At 34.6% G+C, this 25,369-nt stretch overlaps 1 protein-coding gene and 1 pseudogene across 1 annotated transcript in view; both read right to left on the bottom strand.

The window, feature by feature from the left end:
• The window catches only part of MIB1 (mindbomb E3 ubiquitin protein ligase 1), a 131,511-nt gene that overhangs the window by 30,593 nt on the left and 75,549 nt on the right, over positions 1 to 25,369 (bottom strand). Inside the window, exons 11-12 of the mRNA XM_008580255.1 lie at positions 18,457 to 18,654; positions 15,663 to 15,814 (exon numbers count right to left, since the gene is read on the bottom strand). Coding sequence (XP_008578477.1) covers positions 15,663 to 15,814; positions 18,457 to 18,654 — 350 coding nt within the window. The remainder of the gene's footprint in view (positions 1 to 15,662; positions 15,815 to 18,456; positions 18,655 to 25,369) is intronic.
• On the bottom strand, positions 20,743 to 21,077 carry LOC103596595 (annotated as a pseudogene).

Here is a 25,369-nt window from a genome sequence, read left to right as displayed (position 1 = left end):
TTAGTTTCATCTCTGTTCCATGTAATACACTCTATGCCACATTACAGTTAGTTGTCATGGCTTCTTACATGCCCTTTGGCAGTGACAGTTTCTCAGATTTTCCCTGTTTTTGATGACTGACAGTTTTGAAGAATACTGATTGCATATTTTGTAGAATTTTCCTCAGTTGGAATTCATCTGATGTTTTATTCATGATTACATTGGGATTATAGGTTCTTGGGAGGAAGATCACAGAGGTAAAGTGCCATTTCATCACATCATACATAAGGTACATACAATCAACATGACATCACTCTTGATGTTAACCTTGATGAAGTAGTGTTTCTCAGGTTTCTCTGCTGTAAAGTTACTTTTTCTTCTATTTCCATACTATGCTCATTGGAAGGAAGCCCCTATGCACAACCCACACTTAAGGAGTGGGGCAGATATGCTCCACCTCCTTGAGGGTGAAGTATCTACATAAATTATTTGGAATTCTCCTACACTGGATATTTGGGGTGGATTAATTTTAGAGACCTTTAACCCTCCCGTCTTATTTAGAAATTGCCAACACCCTCAAAAAAAATAACAAAAACAAATAATACAGGGCATCAAGGAAAGAGCCCATTTGGGGGCCCAGCCTGCAAGGTGAGCTAAGGGAAATTTCAGCCGAATAGTTCCTGGTTCCCCACCCTCATGTCAACAGCAGTAACACAGGACAGCCTGTCTCCTTTCCTTCAATGGGATAGGCAATCTTAGGGACACACAATATAATCATGAAGGCCAATTGCAGGGTGTTCTTTGCAGCACTTTAGTTAATTAAGAGGAGACTGTCCTTATGCTGCAAGCACTGAGCTCCACAGAGTTATTGAGATGAGGTTGTTACTAGCTCAACAAATCAATAATTTTATTGAGTCAATAGACTATAACCTGTGGAGCTAATAGCATATGAGATTTGAAGATATTTTCCCTAATGCTCAAACACTCTTCTTTATTTCTCAACGTGGTTGTTTTCCAAGAGGTTAAGGACATAGATGTTTTAAAGATAAGATCTTATTACCAGTTAAGCAGGCATCTGTGAATAGTGCCAAAGAAGCATTAAGTTCCGGAACAACTAATAGTGGTGCCTAGCATAATCCCTGGCACATGGTAGTACTCAAACGTTTGCTGAATGATGAACAAATGAGTTCTAAGAAGTACAGGGGACAAGCAGCTGTCTACACTGGTATGCAGTATTCAAATGGCACTGGGTCAATTTTTAGGGCATGCCATGCTTCTAAATCAATCTTTCTTCAGAGACAGGCAACATTTTTCCAAACAAACTATAGTAACTAAAGTGTGGAGGCCTTACATATTAGTATTACTTAATGCAAAAAGACATTAGAACAGCACTGTAGAACATATTAGGTATTTGATAAATTCTTGCTAAATTAATGAACAATCCCTCATATAATAGTTAGGTAAAGCAGGTTAGTCCAGAATCCATAAAGGAACTTACTAAGAATGTTGATCAATCACAGGTAGAAGTTCCTTTGGGCACCTAAAAGCAGGTTACTACACAACTTGAACATATTTTGTTGAAAAAGGCATATACTTTTTATACCTAGTATAAAGAGCTCAAAGTTTTATTGAATGCAAGGAATGAAGAAACAGTCACATGAACAGTCACCTTTCTGAATATGCTGAGGCAAGAATGTTAGCAACTTATTACATTTTCGGTGTGCTGTTGAGCCCTCAAGAGTAGTAATTCCCAAACTTATTTCATTATTACAAATTAGAGCAGCAGTATAGCAAAGTGATGAAGATCTCCAAGTCTGAATCCAAACCTGAGTTCAAATTCTGGCTCTATCCAGAATGGCTAGTGATTTGAGATTATTTTATGTCTACACCTAAGTTTCCCCATCTGTTAAATGTGAGAAGAGTCACAAATCCTACCTCATAGGGCTGTTATGAAAATGGAGTTAATATTTATAAAGAGCTTAGAAGAGTGCCTGGCACATAATATATAAGTGTTTGCTAAAAAATAAATAAATACCTTCACTGCTTCAAAATGGTTAACAAAAATGGGATAATTTAGAAACCTGAAAATAACCTATTTTACACTTTGAGACATGTCATCTTCTTACAATATGTCTAAAATTATCCCAATATCTAGAAAATCTGGCTCTTTACAATTGCCCAATATCTACAGAAGCATTCCTTATGTCACTGTTTTAAAATAGCCACCCAAAATAATTAAACTGCTATTGCATTAAATGCTAAAGACAAAAAGAATGTCAAGGACAAACTTCCCCTATGGAGAAGAAGCTTAATTTACAATGGTTTTTCTTGAGTCTTAACTGAATCAATACTTAAGAGAATATATCTGAATTAATAACAAGGTATAGTTGGTTTCTCTTGGGCATTTTTAGGTTTGTGAGATTTCAAATTATATATCCCCAGGTTTGTTGAATTTGATGTTTAACATATTTTTCTCCTTGGTTAAAAAACTAAATTTCAATATCAAAATTTATTGTGAATATGCTATTAAAATTTAATACAAATATATTTTTCCTTTGAGACATATACTATGTAGCACAGTTACAGACAGGTTAATGACTGCTTCAGTCTGTCGTAAAGTGTGTGATAATCAATACCTAAAAGCTATTTTGGAAAATTAGAGAGCCATGGCAATGGAAAAGGGAAGGGGAAAAAACACTTCACATATGAATATAATGTAGAATTTAATTCATAATAAATGCACTTTAATACATCTACATGTATATTTAATTTCAACATAAAAGCACACAATTATTCAAAAGTATTCTGGATCCTGTTTTTCACGTAAGCACTACAAAAAACTAACTGAAATTGACAATGAGTTAAAAGTTAGGAGCATTTTCAAGATTTCATTTACATACTACTCTCTTCTTCCTTAATGATCTCTCTCCACTATCAGTACACAAGTTCCACTTACCATTTCTATATATCTTCCATTCAAATACTATTCAATAAATTTTAAAAGCACGTATAGCAACAACTAGCTCTAAAGATAACCTTGCAAAATCCCTTCAGTCCTTTAGCTGTGTAAATAACACCATCCGTAACATTTTTTACCAACAGAAAATCAGGGTATAAAATATATTTGGGCAGCAGAGGGATTTTACTTGTTCCACATCTGTCTAAAGACTGTCATGCTACTATCCAGGGTAATTTTTTTTCTCCTTTTCTTTTTTCTCTGCAGTGTTTCTAAGTATAGTGACAGCCGCATCAGGCTTTCCTGGTCTCAGCGCAAGCTCAGTGAAAATCTGGGAAACGTAAGTGGAAACATGAGAGACCGCTTTATTTGGCAGTGCTTTAAAAAAGGGGGGGGGGCGGGCAGGACAAATGGCAAAGCAGTGTTTGGACCGCAGGACGAACAATCAATAGGCAGAAAGCAAGATAGAGGCTTCCTCAGCTTTTGGATCTACAATCGACAGCTGAGAGACTATTTTTTGCTATGGTTGACTAAATATGGTCAGGGAAGAGAGAGGCACAAGAGAGCCTGTTTGCCTGGGAGTGCATGTTTCAAATGCTTAGCTGCCTATAAAGCTGTTAACAGTTTAGCCTGTGGCCACTGAGGGAAGAATCTAAGTTAACCTCGGTAGTGACCATGTGGAAGTCCTGACCTCGCTTGCAGACTTGACCTCTGGATATGACAGGTAGCTTCACTACAGATCTATCATTTAATCTTGGAAACTAAAAACCAAAAACATCTCAAAGCAAGAAAGATGCAGAATATTTCCTGAGAAGTCAGAAGAACCCAATGTATTCTGGTGGGCAAAGGAAAACAGGTTGAATGTCTTACAGTTACTTGGGGGGAGTGAAGTGTTTTGTTTTTTGGTTTTTTGTCTTTTTTAGATTATAAAATTAACTTCCTCTGCAACTTTTTCCCCTCTTATGAGGCATTTCATCTAACAAGTAAGTTAGGTTCATTTTCTTGGCTGTTGTAGCAACCTTCCTTGGTTGCTTAACTTTTCCTACATATCTGTGCAATACTGGTAAATGACATTCCAAATCATATGGCCAATGCTGATTCAATTTTACTGTAGTTTTTTAAGGGGAAGGGGAGAACGAGGGAAAAGGCTTATTTGTTTTTTGTTCGTTTTTCAAATTCATCTTAAAAGGTGAGGCTCTGTGTTCACCGATATAGTCCCCTTATTTCACCAGGCTATGAAAAGAAGTGCTGAATCAGCGAATAGAGTGAATTAACAATCAAGATGAGATGGATGCTGCTGATGTGACTCTCTAGGTCATTACCTCTCTTCCTACTGCAAATGCTGCATGACACTAAACTTACAGGTGACAGAGTACCACGAGGCCTGCGCTTTTAGGGATGCTTATGACTTTCTGCATGCTTACCTATTACTGACTCAAGGTATGTTCTTATGGTTAAATTAAATTCTATCTACGCATAGCCTAATTTAACAGTTCAAGTTGAGAGCATATGTAGTGTAAAAAGGAATGTTGTTCAGATACCATGGCAGACAACTCTTGATCTCAAAATATACAAATCCATTACTGTCATTTACATTATTAAAGACTTAGTCTTTACTGTTTAAGATTAAATGATGATTTTGCATCCCTAGTAAAAAACGTCCTGCTTCCAAATTATGCTATCTTTTAAAAACTATCTATTTCAAGATTTAGTCAACCAATAAAATTGATAGATCATAAAATACTTTTTAATGTTTACTATTAACTGTCCTCAAAAATGAGTCAGAATGTGCATGGTGTAATTCTAATGCTGCAATGCTAAAATTGCTGTAGCACTGGGCTACCTACTTGCTACATTCTGATTTGTTCTCTATGAGCTGCACTAGCTTTTTATCACAGGCTGCAGAAATTCTACTATCCCTGCCTTTTTTTTCTCCTTTACCAAATCTGAAAATTTCTTCAAGTTTTCTTTTAAATTAACTTTTTAAATACCATAATAATTAAAGACTACACACCAACTATAATTCCTTTTTATGCTAAATGATCAAATTAAACCCAGGTGCTCATTCGCTAAAGTCTTTCATTTCTTTTAAGTGACACTTTGGAAAGGTTGACTGTTCTGCTAGTTACCCTTTGTAGTAAAAAGATTAAAGAATCAAAAGAAGCTACATTAGATATTTATATTTCTATTTAAATTTGTTTTCAACACAAACAGAAACAAAGTGCAAAACTCATAGGAAACTAATAAAGGAATAACAAAGAAGTCTTCAAATGATGAGTTCTTATCTGTGACCTTAAAAAAAACTAACAAAAAATTCACCACCTTTAAAAATTCAGTTCGTTCACATTCATCCAGGTTTTTCTTTGTTGTTTCAACTTTAAAGTCTATACCAGAAGAACTAATTGGTTAAAGTTAAAGTTTTGAATAAGATATCTAGTTTGTGAAAAGAATCTGAACTGAACTAATTTGCTATCTTCTTGTAGGATCTAGAAACAAACCACAAAAAGAGAAGAAATTCGCTCTGAAGACACACTAGGCTGATCTTACCAATTTCTGAAATACTCTGTAAAACTTCACTGATCCTATGACTCTCTTGCAAAAAGAACCAAACCAGGACAAAGTTCAAAAGATAAGTCAAATATTTAGAAATGTCTATGTCCACCAAGAACAAGGAACCATAAATGGCATTAATACCATGCTTCAGGTAAATTTGTCATAGAGTTTAGTATTTGAAAAATTAGTCTCTGCAAATGATCTACCACTGCTCTACATCAGTAAGCTGAATGTTTTACTAACAAATAGGAAAATAAAATATTTCATGTTTTTACAGCTAACAACTTAGTAATACCTACTCAGAGTACATACTTCTTTATGTACCCATATGAACATACAATGCTATGGAATGTAAAGAAGTATGTATTTTTGGTAGGCAATAAACCACCAACAGGGAACTAACCTGCAGCTAAAAGAAGCCCTTGCTTCTTTCTACGTGAATGACCTTCATATGGTAAATTAACATAGTATCAAATAGAAGACCTCAGGCAATACTTACACCAAAAAAATGTACCTACTAGTTATAAATGAAAACTAAATATCGCTAAGATTTATACTTTGCGAAGGAAAAGAAGTTCTACTGAAGTAGATTTCAGATTATCATGAAACCCTTTTAAATCATTTAACTTAAAAGCACTACATTTTACATTTTTAAGTACTCATGTGATTAAATTTGCCTACAAAAGGGAAAATAGTATTATAAGCATAAAAGATTGAGGGATACACAAACCTATTTCCTGTCTCTACAATCTGATCTTAAGTATATCACATTAGTAAGACCAACTGACTTGTTAAGAAAAGTATGATACAACAAAAGTTGACTTCATTCACATTTTAACAGCTATTTCTTTACATACTGATATATTTATAAGCTATTGATTTTAGAGGAATTTCTGATCAAAAGTTTTATTGCTTTAGGTTTTCTTTTTTGACAGCAACAGAGTAAATCTTTTAAGAAAAATTCTACTGTCAAAAAAAAAGTGGCCCTTGTCCTCAAGTTTATCAGGTCTTTAATCCATCTCCACTTTAAATGTGTAGTTAGTACTTAATATTAACTAAAACATAAGATTTAAGCATGAAAGATGACAAAATTCTGGGCCACAGCTGTAAGTCAACAGGGTATATTAGCAACGGACTGCCAAATATTAGGAAAATAATAGTTGATTAACTGTATTATCTTTAAATTTGCTTTCTCCACAGGGGGGCATGTGAAGTCAAGAAACAATTTATATAGATAGAATAATCATTTTTATTGGTACTGTATATTACAATTCAATTTTTATAAACATGATAGATCCACTATAGCATATTAGAGATCTCAAAATACATTTTTGTATTTTGTGCAATTTTGTATTATGTATTATTTATAAAATACTATAATAATAAAGCTCTTAGAAACAATTTACAAGCAGTACCTGTTTTAAGCTACTGTAATTGCTTAGAAAGTTAGAAAAAAAGAAAGAATACTAGTATTCATATATTTTAATCATTTCTAACTAGAAGTATTTCATCTGGAATATTTACACATATATAAAAAGCATAATAATATTTAAATTTTTGTGTGTCAAAAATTGAATAGAAATGACTAAATTTAACTATAGTTAATTTTCTGTGTTTAGTAAGACAACCAGTTGATAGAAAGATGACTTTTATTTTATCAGATTATAAAAAGTGAGAGAATGACTATTAAATGTGGTAATATATATTATTATATGTTTATTAGAAATTATAAAAAGCATATGATTTTAAAATTCTACATTTTTAAAAAAGAGATTAGTTCAAAGCTTAACTAATTCTTCATGTTCCACTGGTAAGTTTATGTGTACATGTCCTAAACACTAAACACTGAAAACATATACCTCAAAAGTACAGGTTCTTCTGTAAAACTACTCAAAGAGTATTACTCTACTCATGTTTTATAATGAACAATTATATTAGTTATTCCACAGGTATAAAAGTTTTTAAATAATTCTTTTTAGGGATCCCAGCAACTAAGAATCTCTTTGCTATAATGAGCATATAATCCTTAGAAAATAAAATGACATTCATTTTAAAAAGTAAAATTATATACTGATTCTGATGCTTACAAGTTTAAGTTAACATATCTAAGAGTATTTTCAATCACTCCAAAATGTCACACCCATCTCTTAGATCAGCTGTTCATTTTTAACCGAGTACATATTAAACTCTGGGCATCTGCTGACACTGGTGTAACTCAAACATTTCAACTGTCTCCCTGACAAGGATAACAGATGCTGACATTATCAAATGCTGTACTATTTTTTTCCCATGGCCTCTCCTTGCCCCGATATGGCTGGTATATGAAACTGAACTGCCATCCAAAAGCACACTTGAGCAACTGGATCTTCTAAACAGCTCCCATATAACTAGTAAAAATAGAAGCCAATGTTATTGCTATCTTCAGCCCTTAAGTTCAAGCAATTTAACACCTGTTTCACTTCTATTAGGATAAATAATGGAAAGAATTATAGCTACATTAACTTCACCAGCAGCATAATATCAAATGACAGATGCAAAATATACTTAACATAAGAATTGTTTGCATATTGCCTAAATCAGTGTTGACCTCCACGTTTAGTTTAAGACAGTAACTATAAATAATATTTTTTACTCCTTATATTTCACTGAGAGCACTTACCTTATAAACAAACTATAATTTATCAAACTTTATTTTATGCAAGTATGTCTCAGAAGACAACCCTCCCCTGATACTGAAATTAATAGTGAAACCACATTATAACAGACATTTAGTCTACTGATTTTAAAATATTACTCAAGTGGTAGGTTCTAATACTAGAATTCATGGGTTGCAGCTAACCACAAATCAATGTACTATTAATTAAGCTGACAATGAGACGTTAACTACACAATCTATACCCAAAATGACAGACTTTAGTCAAGAAAATAGATCTTTAAATTACTAACCTATGATTGGTAACACTACATAAATAAAAACAAAGAAAAATAGCTGGCATGCATGGTAGTTCCTTTCAACACAAGTCCAAGCAATACACTGAATACATGTGTGATCTATTTATAAACCAAAGGGCAGAGGTGGTTTCTTAAGGGCACTCATATTTCTCCACCTCCTGCCAGCAACTTGCTATTAGTCCTCAAGCAGTGGCAGTACAAAGGTGTTACTAACAGTACTCTTCCCCAAACTATTAGCTTAACTACTTAAGTAATCTGGTTTACTATCTAGAGATAAAACAGAAAACATTATTCTGAAATACATCAAGTCTACTTGTTCCTTTAAGTGCTGTTGGTTTTCAAACAGTTTATTGTCTACACTTAAGAATTAAACAAAGACGTTGAAAACAAAGACATAATATTGATAATTTCTTAATGCCTTAAAAAGGAGGTCAAAGTTGAAAGGACTTCTGAACTGTGAGAGCAGGAAACAGGAAAAATGTCTCCGAAACAGAAAATTTTACATTCAGTGACTGAAGCACTGATATGAAAATTTCTAACACTTGTAGAAGGTCCATAATGATAATCTTACAAATGAAAAACATTTAACTGTTTTGGATCCCAAACTAGCAGCACTACAATGCTTTGCTAGAGCTGGTAAAATGGAACCAAATCGCCTCTTCAATGGATTTGGTCCCCTTCAACCAGCTGTAGCTATGCATTGATTACTACAGGACCACCGACGTTTTCATTTATGAATATCAATCACATGTCAATGAATTTCAACTTATTTAAATTATTCATATACTGTGGCTAAAATCAAATAACTTGTTACTATTAATTCTACTTGGAAGAGGTATAGTGGTTAAAAAATGTTTATTAAAATCTTTATGAAAAATGTGTGGATGACTTAAGAATTTCAAATAAAATAATTTTACTTATTTATGGACTCTTGGTATTAAATTCCTTATCCTTCAGAAAAGAAATGGCCATGAAATGTACACTATGCTTCATAATAAAAAAAATTTTTAAAAACTACCTTCAAAGGAAAAAAAATATCTGGGAAGATCACCTAAAACCCACCTGAAAGCATAATGAAAATGCCACAGTGTGGTTCACACAGACATGTGCATATGTTAAATTAAAGAAAATTATAACATTATATAAAATAACACTCTACAAATGTCAAGTCACTATCTTCCATAGCATTAGCCTTTATCTTACCACTATTTACCTGTATATTAGCAGGTAATGTGTAAAAGAATATCTTTTATTTTCCTGAATGTTAGGTAAGGTGTAAAAGAATAAGGTATAAAAGGAATATCAGTAGAATATCTTGTGGAGGGACTTAAGCAATAAGTATGTAGTTGTTCTGACCCTAAACCAAAGGTTTAATAAACCTCAAAAGAGAAAGAAAATGCTAAGTATCACTACTTTTTACTCATGTAAATATTTCACCTCTCCATACCTGTTTACTCAACTGTAAAATGAAGATCTCTTCTAATAATAACATCTATGACTCCTCACTCTGTCTTCTTTGCCCTTTACAAAAAAAATATACAGACAAATCTCTCTCTCAGTGGAGAAAAACGGAAGTTAAGGGAAAATGACAAGCAATCCAATATCTATCAAATTTTCTCAATGACCACAATAAAACTATAGATAATTTAATATTCTTTAATAAATGGAAACAAAATTTTCAGCAATTAATGAAGGTTACTGAAGGCAAGCAGTAGTTTAAAAACCCAGATGTTCACACAGTCCTCAATTCTTGACCACTCTTCTATTTCAAAGTGAAAATCATCCCCTAAAAAAATATAGACAAAAGGAGTTATACAAGAGTACTTCAAAAAGTTCATGGAAAAATAGAATTAAAAGATAACATGAATCTTTCCACAAACTTTTTGAAGTACCTTGTACACAAATAAATCTTATCACTTCATTCAAGTTAATAGGACTTCTTGCGCATATTAATTACATCTCAGTCAGTCACATTAAACACATTTATGTATTACAAGGCACACAGTATTTGAGAGTAGATGCATGAACATATACTAGGGAATATGGATATACTATCAGTATACTATCATTTAACAGACCCAGCTATTTTTTATTACAGCACACAGCATGTTCAGTTATAAGGAAAGAAAAACATTAAACACCAAAATATGGCACACATTTATCAAATCTTCCTACATTTGACACAGTCTTATTTACCAGACCGTATTTTGGAATTTAAAGAGTTATTAAATAATGGTATCATAATGTTCTAGAGGGAAAATTATGAGTTGCTCACATAAGATACAGCATATGTCTTTGTGGGAATAAATAAATGAGTTAATAAGAAATGCCCATGAAGTTACCTAAGTATTAACCTGAAAACATAACAAGTACTCATATATCATGATTATAGAAAAACTGATAAATAACATTATATAAAGTAACTTCATAATATTGTTATCAGTACCCCCCAAAATACCTATCAATTGTTTTTAGCAGCTCTGCAGAGAATACTGCTGACATTAATATTTTCATGCCTCTGAGGGAGCTCTAAAAATTAAAGGCAGCAAAAAATGCAGCATCCCCACAGAAAGTACCTAAGTAACATGCTGATTAATGCTAATCCAAAGTAATTTAGTTTTCATTTTTATCAGCAGAAATAATTTTTGCTCAGTTTAAATCTGAAACTTTACCTGTATACAAGGAGAGAAGACAACATGGCTAAACTCTAGGAGAAAACCTGCCTACAAATATCAAGTATCAGAATATATACAAGCAGCATTTTTCTTAGTTAAGATTTCTTAAAAACAAACAAAAAAACCCTACTATATTAAAACGCATCCCAACAGCTATCCTGAAATGCTCCAAGTTTCATAAAGCACAACCAAAGTACTCGCAGCAAAAACATATATTCTCCTAATAAAATTCTAAAAGAAAACAAGTGGCTTTATAACTTTTTCTCTTAATGTCTTTATTTCAGTTACTGTCATACTATGAGAAAACATCAAGATCAGCTTTGAAATCTAGAATCTATACTGATCTGGACATTCTCCAAAAATATAGGACATCTGGACATATTTTGAAGACCAGGAAAGTGACTTTTCTTTTAGAAAACACATCCAATAATTATTAACTCTACTGTGTTATTGATCCATTGCTGAAAAATTATTATTGCCGGGCCGACCCCGTGGCGCACTCGGGAGAGTGCAGCGCTGGGAGCGCAGTGACACTCCCGCCGCAGGTTCGGATCCTATATAGGAATGGCCGGTGCGCTCACTGGCTGAGCACGGTGTGGACTACACCAAGCCAAGGGTTGTGATCCCCTTACCAGTCACGAAAAAGACAAAAAAATATATATATTATTATTGCCAACTAAAAGCAAAGCCAGGGAATAGAATGATACTTAAACTTTTCCACATTTTTAACCATAATAAATGGAAATAATTATAATATTAGTACTGGTATTAGATAATACCCACAATGATGTAAATAATTTACTGTAGAAAAATTATATACATCCTAATAAGAGAAAAAACACAAAAGTAGCTAAGAATTATACTAGCTATAGTGAAATCAATTGCAATCAAAATAAACTATACACGAAGTCTGACATTAAGCCAAGTTATACTACAGAAGTATAACTGTAGCATCAAACAAAGATCACAAAAAACAAATTGAAATGCTACAATTCAAGGCAATAGATTCATTAAGTTATGTAAACTATAAAATGCTTATAAAAAAGGAGAAAACGTTGGCATATTTGTTAATCACATTCAATATTTTATCCAAAAAATGGTAAGTTCATCAGGTTCTAGCAATACTAATGTGCTATATCTGGTTTTCTAAAATGAGTGAAGAACAAAAAGGTTGTTTGTTGTTTTTTTTAAATTCTGAGTACATTAAAAAAGATTCCAGCTGTCTTTTGACATCACTGGTCAGTATAGGAAAGGAAAGTCACCTTTAAGAATAAGAAATTTGCTATGAAAAAAGAAAACATCACAACTTGCAATTACAACTGATATATAAGTTGTATCATCTTCGATACTCTTCAGTGTCCAATTAAAAACACACTCTATCTGGCAATCTAAAGTCACAACTATCTAAAATGTCTTAAGGAAGTAGGAATAAAGAAGTGTAGTTTTAGGGCTGGCCGGTGGCGTGCTGGAGAGTGCGCCGGGCGCTCCCGCCGAGGGTTCAGATCTCATGTGGAGACCGGTTCCCGCTCACTGGCTGAGCGCGGTGCGGGCACAACACAGAGGGTTGTGATCCCGTTGCCGGTCCCCGGTACGGGCGCAACACCGAGGGTTGCGATCCCGTTACCGGTCAGTAAAAAAGACAAAAAGGAAAAAAAAAAAGAAGTGTAGTTTTAATCAATGAAGCACCACTTTGTTGTAGAATGAAAGCATTTTTTCCTTTTTTTAAAAAATGTCACCTGACACCAATTACCTGGCTGGAGGGAGTCACTGTTATAAATTTTCAGGGGAATCCTCATGATTTATGCAAGAATTGAAGAAGCAAATTTTCTCCTCGTATATGCTTAGCATTACTGAATATATTGACATACAGTACATTACAATATTCATTATTATATATTATTAATAAATAATATACATTATTGAATATGCCTATTCCCCAAAAATGAAACAATTCAAAACATTTAAAAGATACTTGTTTCCTAAACAGTTCAGTTTCCAGTTTATTTTAAACTTTATGATTTAATATTGTAACCTAAGTTCTCTCAATAAAATCTCTTCTGACCATCCTAATCTGAAATAACTACTGTTTGAACTTCTAACAGTTTCTCTACAGAATTCATTCTGTAATAAATCATATAATATCTTGTGATGTTTAACAGTGTCCTCACTGTCAAATTAAGACTAACATTTAATGAGCGCCTACTATTATTCAGAGTATTGAGGATGTACAGATGAATATGGGTGACAACAATTTTAACAGAAAGAAACACAGAAATGCATATAGTAACAGACAGCACTAAGCAGATAAAATAAAAACACAAAACAAAGAAGTATAGAGCAAGCAGAAAATAGTTTAACTTCAATGATGGATGAGATACAGGAGGCTCTGGAGGAAAGATAATTAAGATAAAGAAGGGGTAAGGGCATCCCGATGAAAGAAAATGCCTCCCCTCTCCGCAAAATGGAGAAAATGTACCGCTTATTTTAGGAAAGTAATGTAATGCAGCTGAAGGGCAAGATGGGCAGAGGGATTTTAATTGGTGGTAAATAAAGTTAGACAGGCTCAGGACATACCAGAAATGTGTTCAAATGCCAAGCCATGACGTGCAGACTTTATTCTATTTTGGAACAGGAGAGGGGAGCCATTAGATCTATGCTTCGCCCCCCCCCCCCAAGTTGGCCAGTATAGGGATCCGAACCCTTGACCTTGGTGTTACAACACTACACTCTGAGTAATTACACCAGCCAGCCCAATCTACGCTTTTAGAATGATAATTTGGTAACTGCACAAAAGTTAAAAAAGGGATAAGACTGAAATCAAAGAGAACAATTAGAAAGATACTGTAATAGTCTTGGTAAAAGTGGTGAGTACTTAATTAGGTTAGCAACAGGAGTAGAAAGAATGGGGTGGACTGGAAAGACTAGTAGAATAAATAAAATTTTAGAACTAATTGAAAGTTGAGAATTAGTGAGAAAGCAGTCAAAGACAACCCCCCAATGAAGCAGCAAGGGGGACAATGTATTAATACATCACCCTTAGTTAAATCACTCACTAGTCACATGTTTCAGTCTTACCTAACATACATACCATAATACATAGTAATATAAAGTGGTTTAAGAGCTATGATTCTGAAGTCACATAGACTTTGCCCAAGTTCCTGCTGCTTCACTAATCAGCTATGTGACCTTGGGTAAATAAATTCATCTCTATAAACCTCATATTCTTCATCCATCAAATGAGGATATTAACACCTGCCTCAAAAAGCTGTTGAAAGGATTAAGTGAGATAATGCAAGTGAAGCACTTAGCAGAGGTGTGGCACATGGTAAGTGCTATCATCATCTCCTATTTGAAGGGCAGGGAACATACAATACTACTCCATCTTCCTGACAATGCAAAAGTATGATGTGTTCAAATATTTGTAATTTGAAAAAAAAAAAACCAAGACATGATTTAAAACATGTTCATTCATTTCATCCTGTATTATATACCCGTTTTATTAATACCAACAAGCAATAAAAATCCTTTTGTTTTCTGTGATCACCCTCTAGTGGTGATCTTAAGCTAAAAACTGGCAAAAATATTAGAAAGCTTGATATAAAACACAATAAGAATAAGAGCTCAGAGCAGATAAAATTATCAAAATAAAGTGAACATTTTCCTCAGTCAAGATATATATAAGCTTGGGCCGGCCCGTGGCTCACTCGGGAGAGTGCGGTGCTGATAACACCAAGGCTATGGGTTCGGATCCCACATAGGGATGGCCGGTTAGCTCAATGGGTGAGCGTGGTGCTGACAACACCAAGTCAAGGGTTAAGATCCCCTTACCGGTCATCTTTAAAAAAAAAAAAAAGATATATATAAGCTTGACTCAACTATCAACAGAAGACACCTAATGCCGAATTTCCTAAAATGCTTAAGGTAAAGTTGTTTCAAAAAATGAGTTCATGGAAATCTCCAGGATAGGCACAGCTAAGCATTTTCCTTTTCTGTGGGACTCTGTAGATCCTTTATGAAAATGTAACTCTCCAAAAGCTGTCCTTCGCAAACTTTAACCAGCAAACACTTTTTTCAGTAGAACACTTATTACTCTAATAACTGGGGGACAGCCATACTAGAAGTTTACATAACTAATTACATTATTAGTAACAAAGTAGGTAACTTAATATTTATTTAACCAACAGTTTAAAAAAAAATAATTACCATACAAACGGATAACACAGGATTAGAGGACACCCTGAGAATGATCTTAAAGAAACATAAATCCCAAAATGAAATACATTTTAATTAAATCTTTAGATATAAGCTAGTACTCCTGATATTTTATATAATCAATCATTTCATAACACTTGTATTAGTTTAACCATAAAAATCATTATATAAAACTAATCTACTGAATGAAAGCCATAATTTCCACAGCCCTTTAAAATTACTTAAGATACTAAAATAAGCCAAAATTATTTCCTCATCAATATCAGAAAAATAAAACCAACAAGAGAAAAATATTTTTAAATTGCACCTAAAGTAGTACAAGATAACACGTTTACCTGGGATTTCCCCTTAGTGCAGCATGATGTAGAGCATTAAACCCATTATTGTTTGTGATGGTAACATCTGCTCCAGCTTCCAAAAGAACTGCCAGGATATCATCACGTTTCTTACTTATTGCATCATGAAGAGGGGTATCACCTTCAGAATCCTTTTTTTTTTTAAGTTTAAAGAGACTTTCATTAGTTATTCTTCAGTTAATCATCACATCTAATAGTAACACTTATACTAAATTATTAATCAAGTAAAAGAGGCCATATCCAACAACTATCAATAAAATATCATGTTCTGTGTTAAATATAAAAACACAGGCAAGGGGCTGGCCAGTAGGTTGGTTAAAGCGCAGCCTATAACACCAAGGTCAAGGGTTAAGATCTCCATACTGGCCAGCCTTCAAAAAAAAAAAAGAAAAATGTAGTCAAGACACATTAGCCACGTTATAATAAAGTCATACTCAAATCTAGGTGAAAAACACAATAAACATCTACAGCTTTCCAAAGAAAAAGAAGTAGCCTCAAATTAAGTCAACTAATAACCAAAATTAAAGAGGTAAATGAGGGGCCGGCCCAGTGGCGCACTGGATAGTGCCGACACATTAGCCACGTTATAATAAAGTCATACTCAAATCTAGGTGAAAAACACAATAAACATCTACAGCTTTCCAAAGAAAAAGAAGTAGCCTCAAATTAAGTCAACTAATAACCAAAATTAAAGAGGTAAATGAAATGGCTGCCAAAAAATTTAATGAGTTTTAAATGGCTACCATTAATTGTTATACCCTGAAATTCCATACCAAACCTACGCCAGTCTCAGGCCCTGAAACAATGAATTAAAAATCAGTGGTTTTCAACCTTGGCTATATGTTTGAATGGCTAGGGAGCTCTTAAAACTCCTGATGCCCAGACTGTTCTCCAGACCAACTAAATCTTTGAGGGTGAAAGCCAAGCATCAATAGTTTTTCAGAGCTACCCAGATGAATCTATTACAGTCACGGGTAAGAATCATTAACCTAAGTGTTTTCAAAGGGCAGGAAAGTGACTAGTTAGCTCAAGATAAAAAAAAAATGTAAACAAAAATTTAGCAGTCTCACGACTGTCTACCTTTTTTTCAAGCTGACTACTTTTTACATTAATCAACTGATTTAGCAATAAGCTCTTATTCATTATCAGTTATCTGAATAAATGAGTAATTTAGACCGCATTCATTTCATAGTTTCATAGATGCTATTCTCAGTAGTCATATACAAGTACAACCTACCTGTCATATACCACGCTGCCAAATCCAGCTTGCCACTTGTTTTTGTAAACTAAATTTTATTGGAACACAGCCACACTCACTCATTTATGTATTATCTATAGCTGTTTTCATTCTACAATGGCAGAGTTGAATAGAAACTATATGAAAGTCTACAGTACTGTCTGGCCCTTTCAGAAAAACTTTGCCAATCGCAGGCATATATTCATCCATCCACAGAAGGAATTCCTAGCCCAAATTCTACTCAACCATCCACCTTCTATCCTCCTATATCTGGTGGCATTAAAAATTTGTAGTCTTCAACTTGAGATGGGCTCTTAACATGATTGGAGCTTCTAGAGGTCCCTGATCTGTTCCACGTTCTCAATAATGCTTTCTCTACCTCCCACCTCCCACTCACATTCATAACAAATGACCCTGCCTCCCATTTCAAATGAAAAAGTCAACAAGTATAAATTCCCTCTCCTTCAACAGATTGACATCCCCAATTCCTACCCCCATCCTCCAATCCTGCCACCCACTTATAAGGCCATAACCTGACAGTTCCAAAATGGTTGCACTTCAGAAAAATTACTTTCTAAGAACCATCCAGCTTAACAAAATCTCTTATTCTTTCAGGTCTTCTCAAGCCCGCACCCCCACTATTCCTGTTCTTTATTACTTCTGTGAGAATTATCTAAACTACAAGCTACTTAAGATCTTAAACCAACCCTCCCTTTTTGTTTTACTCATTGAGTTTCCAATTTAAAAAAAAGTTTTTTTACATATTCAAATAGTGTTTATGGACCATTTTTATTTAAAAATAATATGCTATTTCAAGCCTATTCTGTTAAAGATCATCATGACATTAAACAATCAAAAAAGGAACCTTAAAGTTGGTAAATTATGTTCAAGAGCTATTTTATATCTTATTTTCCTATAAAATTAAGTATTCATACCAAATTTTAATCTGATAGGTATGCAAAAGACAGGCTGCTTAGTAACCAAATGGTTACAGACTACATTTCCCTTCCATATGTGGTTTAATTCATCTGGTTGCTAAAACTGTGGCCTTGAAGAACTATTTCTTACGTGATCCTTGCTTCAAAAATTAGTTCCTACTATAAATCAACCCTAAAACCCTACATATTTTCCAAAACAGATAATCTCCCAAGACTAGACCAAGACCCTAAAATAAATTAAGCTACAATTAAAATAATTTAGATAGTTATGAAGTAATTATTATGAAATACAGCCTATTACACTTCTTTAAGCTGCTAAAGCTCACTGTCATGATCAATAAAGTTAAATCAAATCATGAGCTGATATTTTTGCAAGGAAACCCCACCACACTCCCCAATCTAAACTCAATCAACTGACATTTTCTGATATAGGGCTTTTCTAAGAAGGAATAGCTGCCAATTTTATAACATCCTATACCTTTGGTATCATTTACTATGACTGACTGTAGAAAAAAGAACTGGTAACAAAGGAATTTAGTGCTTCTCTTTAATAGGATTTTAGCAATACCTGCAGAATATATTTCTTTAAAGGTTTTACCTGGAGACTAGGATGACAGCCAAAGTCCAATAAAGTCTTCACAACCTGAAGATGACCTTTATTGACAGCAATATGAAGTGGTGTCTGTCGGCGCTTGTTGCGAGCATTCAAATCAGCACTGCCTCGGTGTAGTACTTCTATAACAGCACCTTCATCTCCAAAAGCTGCATGGTGAACTGCTCGATCTCCATCTTTATCCTAAACATTATCAGTTAAATTTGAATTAGTGAATACTTTATAAACAAAAATAAAAATTGAAGCTATAATAATACACCAAGAACCAGAGAAAAGAAAGCATAGAGTGGCCAGTTAGCTCAGATGCTTAGAGCACAGCCTTGTAACACCAAGGGCAAGGGTTCAGATCTTCATACCAGCCAGCTGCCGAAAGAAAAGAAAACATACAGCAGAGCCAACAAAATAATTAGAAACTGACTTGAACAGTGATTACCTACAAAGATAAATGATAAACCTAGATCAATAATATTGGACAAATAATTATATATTTTTTTCCATTTAAAAACTTTTACAAAGACTTTTTAATGACATAAAAATTATATTAATGGATTCCAAACAGTACAATTTCAGTTAGCCTTAAGGGCGGGGGGGGAGAGTACTGATATACATGTTAGCATTGGTTTTGTGTAAGTGGTGAGCATACACCTTTCTGTATATTCGAGAACAGAAAAAAAATTATTAAAAATAATTTTTAAAATTATTAAATACCACCTTTAAAAGATAAAAATGAAGCATAAACCAACAAAATTCCTTAAATCCAAAATTCCAAAGCTACTTCGGAGGAATCAAATAGGTTTGCCTCACCTCCTGTAATAGGCATATTTCTGAAGAAATGAGAGTACGGGAATAACCCAATTGCTTAATTTTTTTTTTTATTATTAAATTTAAAAACTACTTATTAAAGGAAAAAAAGTGCCTAAACTGCACTATTAAGGTAATATACACAGTTCATACAAAAAAGAAGTATCATTATCTTCAGATGCAGGTGCAGATAGAGAAGGGTATTATAAGGGTACTGTCTTTATCCCAATACTACATTCCAAATTTTGACACCCACAAGTAAGCATGCTCTAAGTCTTCCTCCAGAGCAGCGGTCCCCAAACCATGGTGCAAGCCTCTGGTAGTCTCTCTAGTTTTTGCAAGAGGTTTGAAAATCCATATGATACCCAGGATTATCTAAACTACTTTTCATAATGTTAAAATACTAAACTACTTTTCATAAAGATAACAAGGATTATCTAAACTACTTTTTATATTGTTATGATTAATATATTTAAAACAAATAGTTCATTCAAAACACTGAATTCAAAGTAGTTTTTGGTCTTTGCATATTTTCTCAAACAGCTACTAAGTACAACATCACTTATGTAGGAATCCACAATAGTTTGACAACCATTCTTGAAAAGTTAGGAAATTATGACTCTGGGAAATTTCTACCTTACTAATATTTCCAGCTGAAGCAGGTTAGGAGTTTTTGTTACCTATCAATCTTGAAAATAAAGAAACTGGCAAACAAACCACATGGAAGATTTAAGATTCAACTCTTGTACCCGAGCAGTATTATATTTAATTATATTTACATTCCAGAAAAACAAGCTTGTTACAAAAAAAAAATGTGTAAGTATGTACATATATGTGTGTGTGCATATGTAATTAACCTCTCTAATAACATATTTCAATATTTTAGAATCTTAAAGTTAAAAAGATTTTCCTAACCCCCAATCTGGACTTTTTTCCTATTAAAATCTTTAAGCCTATCTTATGGTCCCTCTTCCACTAAAAAAGGGAACATCAAAACAAAACAAAAAAACAATAAAAAAGGGAACATCAATCCACTAACTCTCACTGAATAAAAGCAAGAACTATTTATGAAGTGTACCATATATTTAAGGTTGTTAGAAAACCACTACTGAAACACTTTTATACAGGTCCTGTCAACAGTTTACATAAAACAAACAAACAAAACACTAAAAAATTAAATATGCATGTATGTCAAAAAGAAAAAATTAAAGATTATGGAAAATACATACAAACACTAATAAACTACAATTAAATTTATTTCTAAGTTTCTATTCTAAATTAGGAAACCTCAGTTGCACCACAACCTTAACTTACAAGTTTTGTTGCTTTCTTCTTAATCCATCTTAAGTACTCCAAATAAACCTAAAACACAGCCTGTCTGTTACTGATACCAAATGAGAATCTTTTTTTTTTTTTTAAACAAGAACACAAACCCACTTTTATTTACTATTTACATTCCATTTAAATCCTTTAAATCCTTGAGGGGTTCAGCATCACAGAAATTCTGTGTCCAAATGCCTTAGCAGGAAGGCTGCTTTGGAATTTGGCACAAACCATGCCACTATTTCCATGGGCAGAGTTACTCTCCCCAGATTACTCTGGTCTTGTTTGGTTTGCCACCAGGAGACACTGTGTTGTTCTTTGCTTTGTACACATAAGCACATCTCTTACCCAAGTAAAATTCAGTTTCATCTCGGGCATAAACACCTTCAATTTTAAGAAGAGCTGGGCGCTTCCTTTGGTTCCAGAGACCCCCTTATAGCCAGCAAAAATGGCCTTGGACCATAGCCTTCCAGACATACTGCCTTTTAGAAGTCCTGTTCCCAGCAGGCCTCCACAGGCTCCAAGATGGAGGCCCAAATGAGAATCTTAAGGGACAAGGTTATAACTGACTTCCACAAGATTATCTCAAAGAATCTGTGAAGGGGCCTCAAATTAAATCTAAAACTGATCTCAGTTTCTACCCTTCTGCCCCCTTCTATCTCTTCTCAACCCTCCAAAACCTGCTCCTGTTCCAGTCTTAGCTAATAGAATCACAGACCACATGGTCAACAAAATCAGTATCCATAAGTCATACTAACCTACTTCCTGTCCATGAGCCCCAGTATGCAATCACCAAATTCTATGGCTTTTACTCCTCAATTTATGCTCAAATCTATTCTCTCTTCTCCAACTCTACCACTAATTAATTCAAGCCTAAGGGCCAGCCCATGGCTCACTTGGGAGAGTGTGGTGCTGATTACAGCAAGGCCACGGGTTCGAATCCCTATATAGGGATGGCTGGTTCGCTCACTTGGGAGAGCGTGGTGCTGACAACACCAAGAGTTAAGATCCCCTTACCAGTCATCTTTTGTTAAAAAAAAAAAAAAAAAGAAAGAAAAAGAAAAAGAAAAAGAAAAAGAAAAAAAATTAATTCAAGCCTTCATTCTCACTCATCTGAACTACTACCACAGCTTACCGTACCTCCACTTTGTTCTTACCTCAATCTATTCACACCAAAGACAAAATTTTCTCTGTAAAACCCAAATTTAATGTTTCAAACTCTTTAATATCTCTCTACTATATAAAAAACAGGGCTCTTTCTAGGCCTACATCTATGGACCATTCCAGCCTCATCTGCTGCCACAGTCCCCTCAAATTTCAGGCTCCAAAACTTATTTGATCCTATATATTTTTCATGTTTTTCCCTAGACTTGGAATGCTTTTCTTCATCACTCTGTTCATTTGGAAGCTAGATATTTTATAAAACTCAGCTCAGGCATCCCCTCTCCTGTGAAATTTCCCGATTCTCACATAACTAATTTATCTCAAAGAGCATGGTGCTGATAACACCAAGGTCAAGGGTTCAGATCCCCACACCAGCCAACTGCCAAAAAAGTAATTTATCTCTCTTTCTTTTATGCCACTTCTCACACTATACTATAACTATGTGTTTCCAAATCTGTCTTTTTTATTTGAGTTTGAGCTTCTTGGGAGCTAAGACTGTGTTTCAATCATCTTTATTGTGCAGGACCTAGCACAGTACCTATTAACTAGTAAAAACAAAAATGGGTGATGAATTGAATCCTTAACACGCCTTAATAACCATCATGATTTTTTTAAATACAAATAATTTAAAATTTACTACTTTAACCATTTTTAAGTGTACAGTTCAGTGGTATTAAGTACATTCATATCATTGTACAACCATCACCGCCATCCATTTCCAGAATTCTTTTCATTTTACAAAACTGAAACTCTACGCCAAGAATAACTACCCATTCCCCCTCCCCCCAATCTCTGGAAACCACCACTATTTCTTCTTTCAATTCTGTCAATTTTTGATTCATATATTTCGATAGTCTATTATTTGGTGCTTAAATGTTTATGTGTTATATGTTCTTGCTGTATTGAAACTTTTACTAATATATAATATTCTTAGTCTCTTGTAACTTTTTTTTTATTTAAAGTCTATTTTATCTGAAATTAGTATAGCTACCCCTGCTCTCTTTTGGTTGCTATTTGCATGGAATATCTTTTTCTATCCTTTCACTTTCAATGAAGGGGCAGGGGTCAGCACCAGCCCCCTTTATTTTTCCATAAAAAATATCAAACTGAAACACATTTTATTGCTTAAACAGAATAATTTAACATATGATATTGAGTTGAAGTGGTATGATGAAATGGAAAAGGCTAGGTTTGGAGCCAGACAGAGTTTACTTAGACTATGAGCTCTGTAATTTACTTGCTATTTATCCTTGGGCAAGTAATATAATGTCTCTGAATCTCAGTTTACTATTTTGTACATGGGGATAACAATTTACCTTTCTAATTAATTTATTTATTTTGTTTGTTTGGGGCTTTTTCTTTTTTCTTTTTTTGGTGGCTGGCCAGTACAGTGATCCGAACCCTTGAGTCTGGTGTTATCAACACCACACTCTAACCAACTCAGTTAACTGGCCAGCCCTTATTTATTTTTAACTGACACATAATAATTCTACATCCCTTTAAATCCTCTGGAAGTCACTTCAGCCAGTGGGGTTGGGGCTTGCAACAATGGGAGATGGAGAGTATTGCAACAATGGCTACCCACATCTCTGTGCCTGCACTTGCATGATCAGAAGCAGCAATCAGCCTTCAGAATACAGATCCCAATATTTGGAGGTCAGGGTTCTTATTGCCTACCCTGTCTCCCATAAGCTGCATGCAAGCTGCTCCAGGAATATATGCACAGCATGTGCACAGCTGCCTACTATGGGCCTGGGGGTATAGGAGATGGGTAGCTAGCCACCTGAGCTAAGAGATGAAATTGACCAAAATTAACTGCAATTTACCTCCAAGCCTTCCCCTAAAAGTTGCAAGCCTTCTACAGTCCCCAGAGTTTTGAGTTATTTACATCAGATTCTGCCAGTACAACTATTGTCTAGGTGAGGAGATGGATTCCTGGTGTTTCCTATTCCACCATCTTTTTGAATCCTCCCAGTAACCATCATGATTTTTAACACTGATGAAATTAAACATTTGCTGAAATCACTGACATTTTCAGTAAATTAGTTCAACCAATTTATTATTCCCAAATATAATAAGTAACACTGTACTTCATCTTATTTGCTTTAAAATTCATTCAGTTAGTCAAAATGGTGGTATTCTGGTCACATTAAAACCCTCAGTAGGGGGCCGAGCCCGTAGCTCACTCAGGAGAGTGCGGCGCTTCCCACCGCGGGTTCGGATCCTATATAGGGATGGCCGATGTGCTCACTGGCTGAGCGCGGTGCAGCCGGTCCCAAAAAAGACAAAAAAAAAAAAAAACCCTCAGTAGGATTATTTGGGAATGGTGTATTCCGGTTCATTCATTCACTCATTCCTTCAGTGAATATTTACTGAGTGTCTACTATGTGATCAGTACTGTTCTGGACACTGCGGATACAACAGTAGACAAAACAAAGTTCCTGCCCTCATAGAATTTACCTACTATTGAGGAAGACAAAATATAAACAAAATAAGTAAATATATATAAATGTTAGATACTAAAAAATGCTAAGGAGAAAATGTAGCAGGGATGCAGAATTAGATAGATCAGCCAAGGGTAAGTCTCCCAGAGGTTTGAGTAAATACCTGAAAGTGAGAGGAAAAGCCATGTGGATATCTGGGGGAAGAGCAGTGGCAAGGACCAGAGTGGTGGCAGCAGAAAGGAAGAAAAGTGTTTGAATTCTGAATATATTTCAAAGATAGGCCAACAGGATTTAGTGACAGACCAGATGATAAATGTGAAAAAAAAGCAATCAATAATGATTCTTAATATTCAACCTGAGGAACTAAAAGAATTTACTGATAAGGGAAGACTACAAAACTATGATTATGACCCATTTTAAAACTTGATCTTTTTTGTTTGAGCAGTCTCAGACTTTAGTCTCCCTGTAAGGGGAACTTAAAGGCTCTTCTCCAAGTCTCATAAATCCTAATCTTTCTTTTCACAATCCATGTTTTTAACAGTATCAGTTTTGGGGGGTAGGGAGGTCCTCTGATAGCAACCTGACTTAACATGGATCCCTGGGAACTATGTATATCAAATCACAGAGCCATTTTGGTGGTTATTATTTATTATTTTGAGTTCTGACTTGTGTTTAACAAAAGAATTCTCTTAATCTGGCCAATCTTGAAGGCACTTGTCCTTTATTTCTCAGTTTTACAGCTACAAAAAATGTTTCTGCAGTTTTCATCAACGAGATAAGCAAAATCAGACAAAAGTAGCATCTGTTTCTTGAAAAACTGTACTATCTACTGCCTGTTGGAAAGAAATGTTTAATAATAATAATCAGGGCTACCTGGTTGGCTCAGTTGGTTAGAGCACAGTGATGTAACACCAAGTTCAAGGAGCCCCACATGGGCCAGCCACCCCACCCCCACTCCCACCCTCCAACCCCAGCAAAAAAAAAAAAAAGAATAGTCAAACACAGGCAATAATAACACTTTTTTTTTTGGGGGGTCTTTTTTCGTGTCCGGCAACGGATCGCAACCCTCAGTGTCGCGCCCGTACCGGACCGGGACCGGCAACGGGATCGCAGCCCTCGGTGTTGCTCCCACACCTCGCTCAGCCAGTGAGCAGCCAGTCTGTATG

This window comes from Galeopterus variegatus, unplaced genomic scaffold, assembly GCF_000696425.1.
Source record: "Galeopterus variegatus unplaced genomic scaffold, G_variegatus-3.0.2 Scaffold2052, whole genome shotgun sequence".
Classification (NCBI taxonomy): domain Eukaryota; kingdom Metazoa; phylum Chordata; class Mammalia; order Dermoptera; family Cynocephalidae; genus Galeopterus; species Galeopterus variegatus.
Note: the sequence above shows the minus strand (reverse complement) of the source record. Positions and strands in the feature narration are given on the sequence as shown.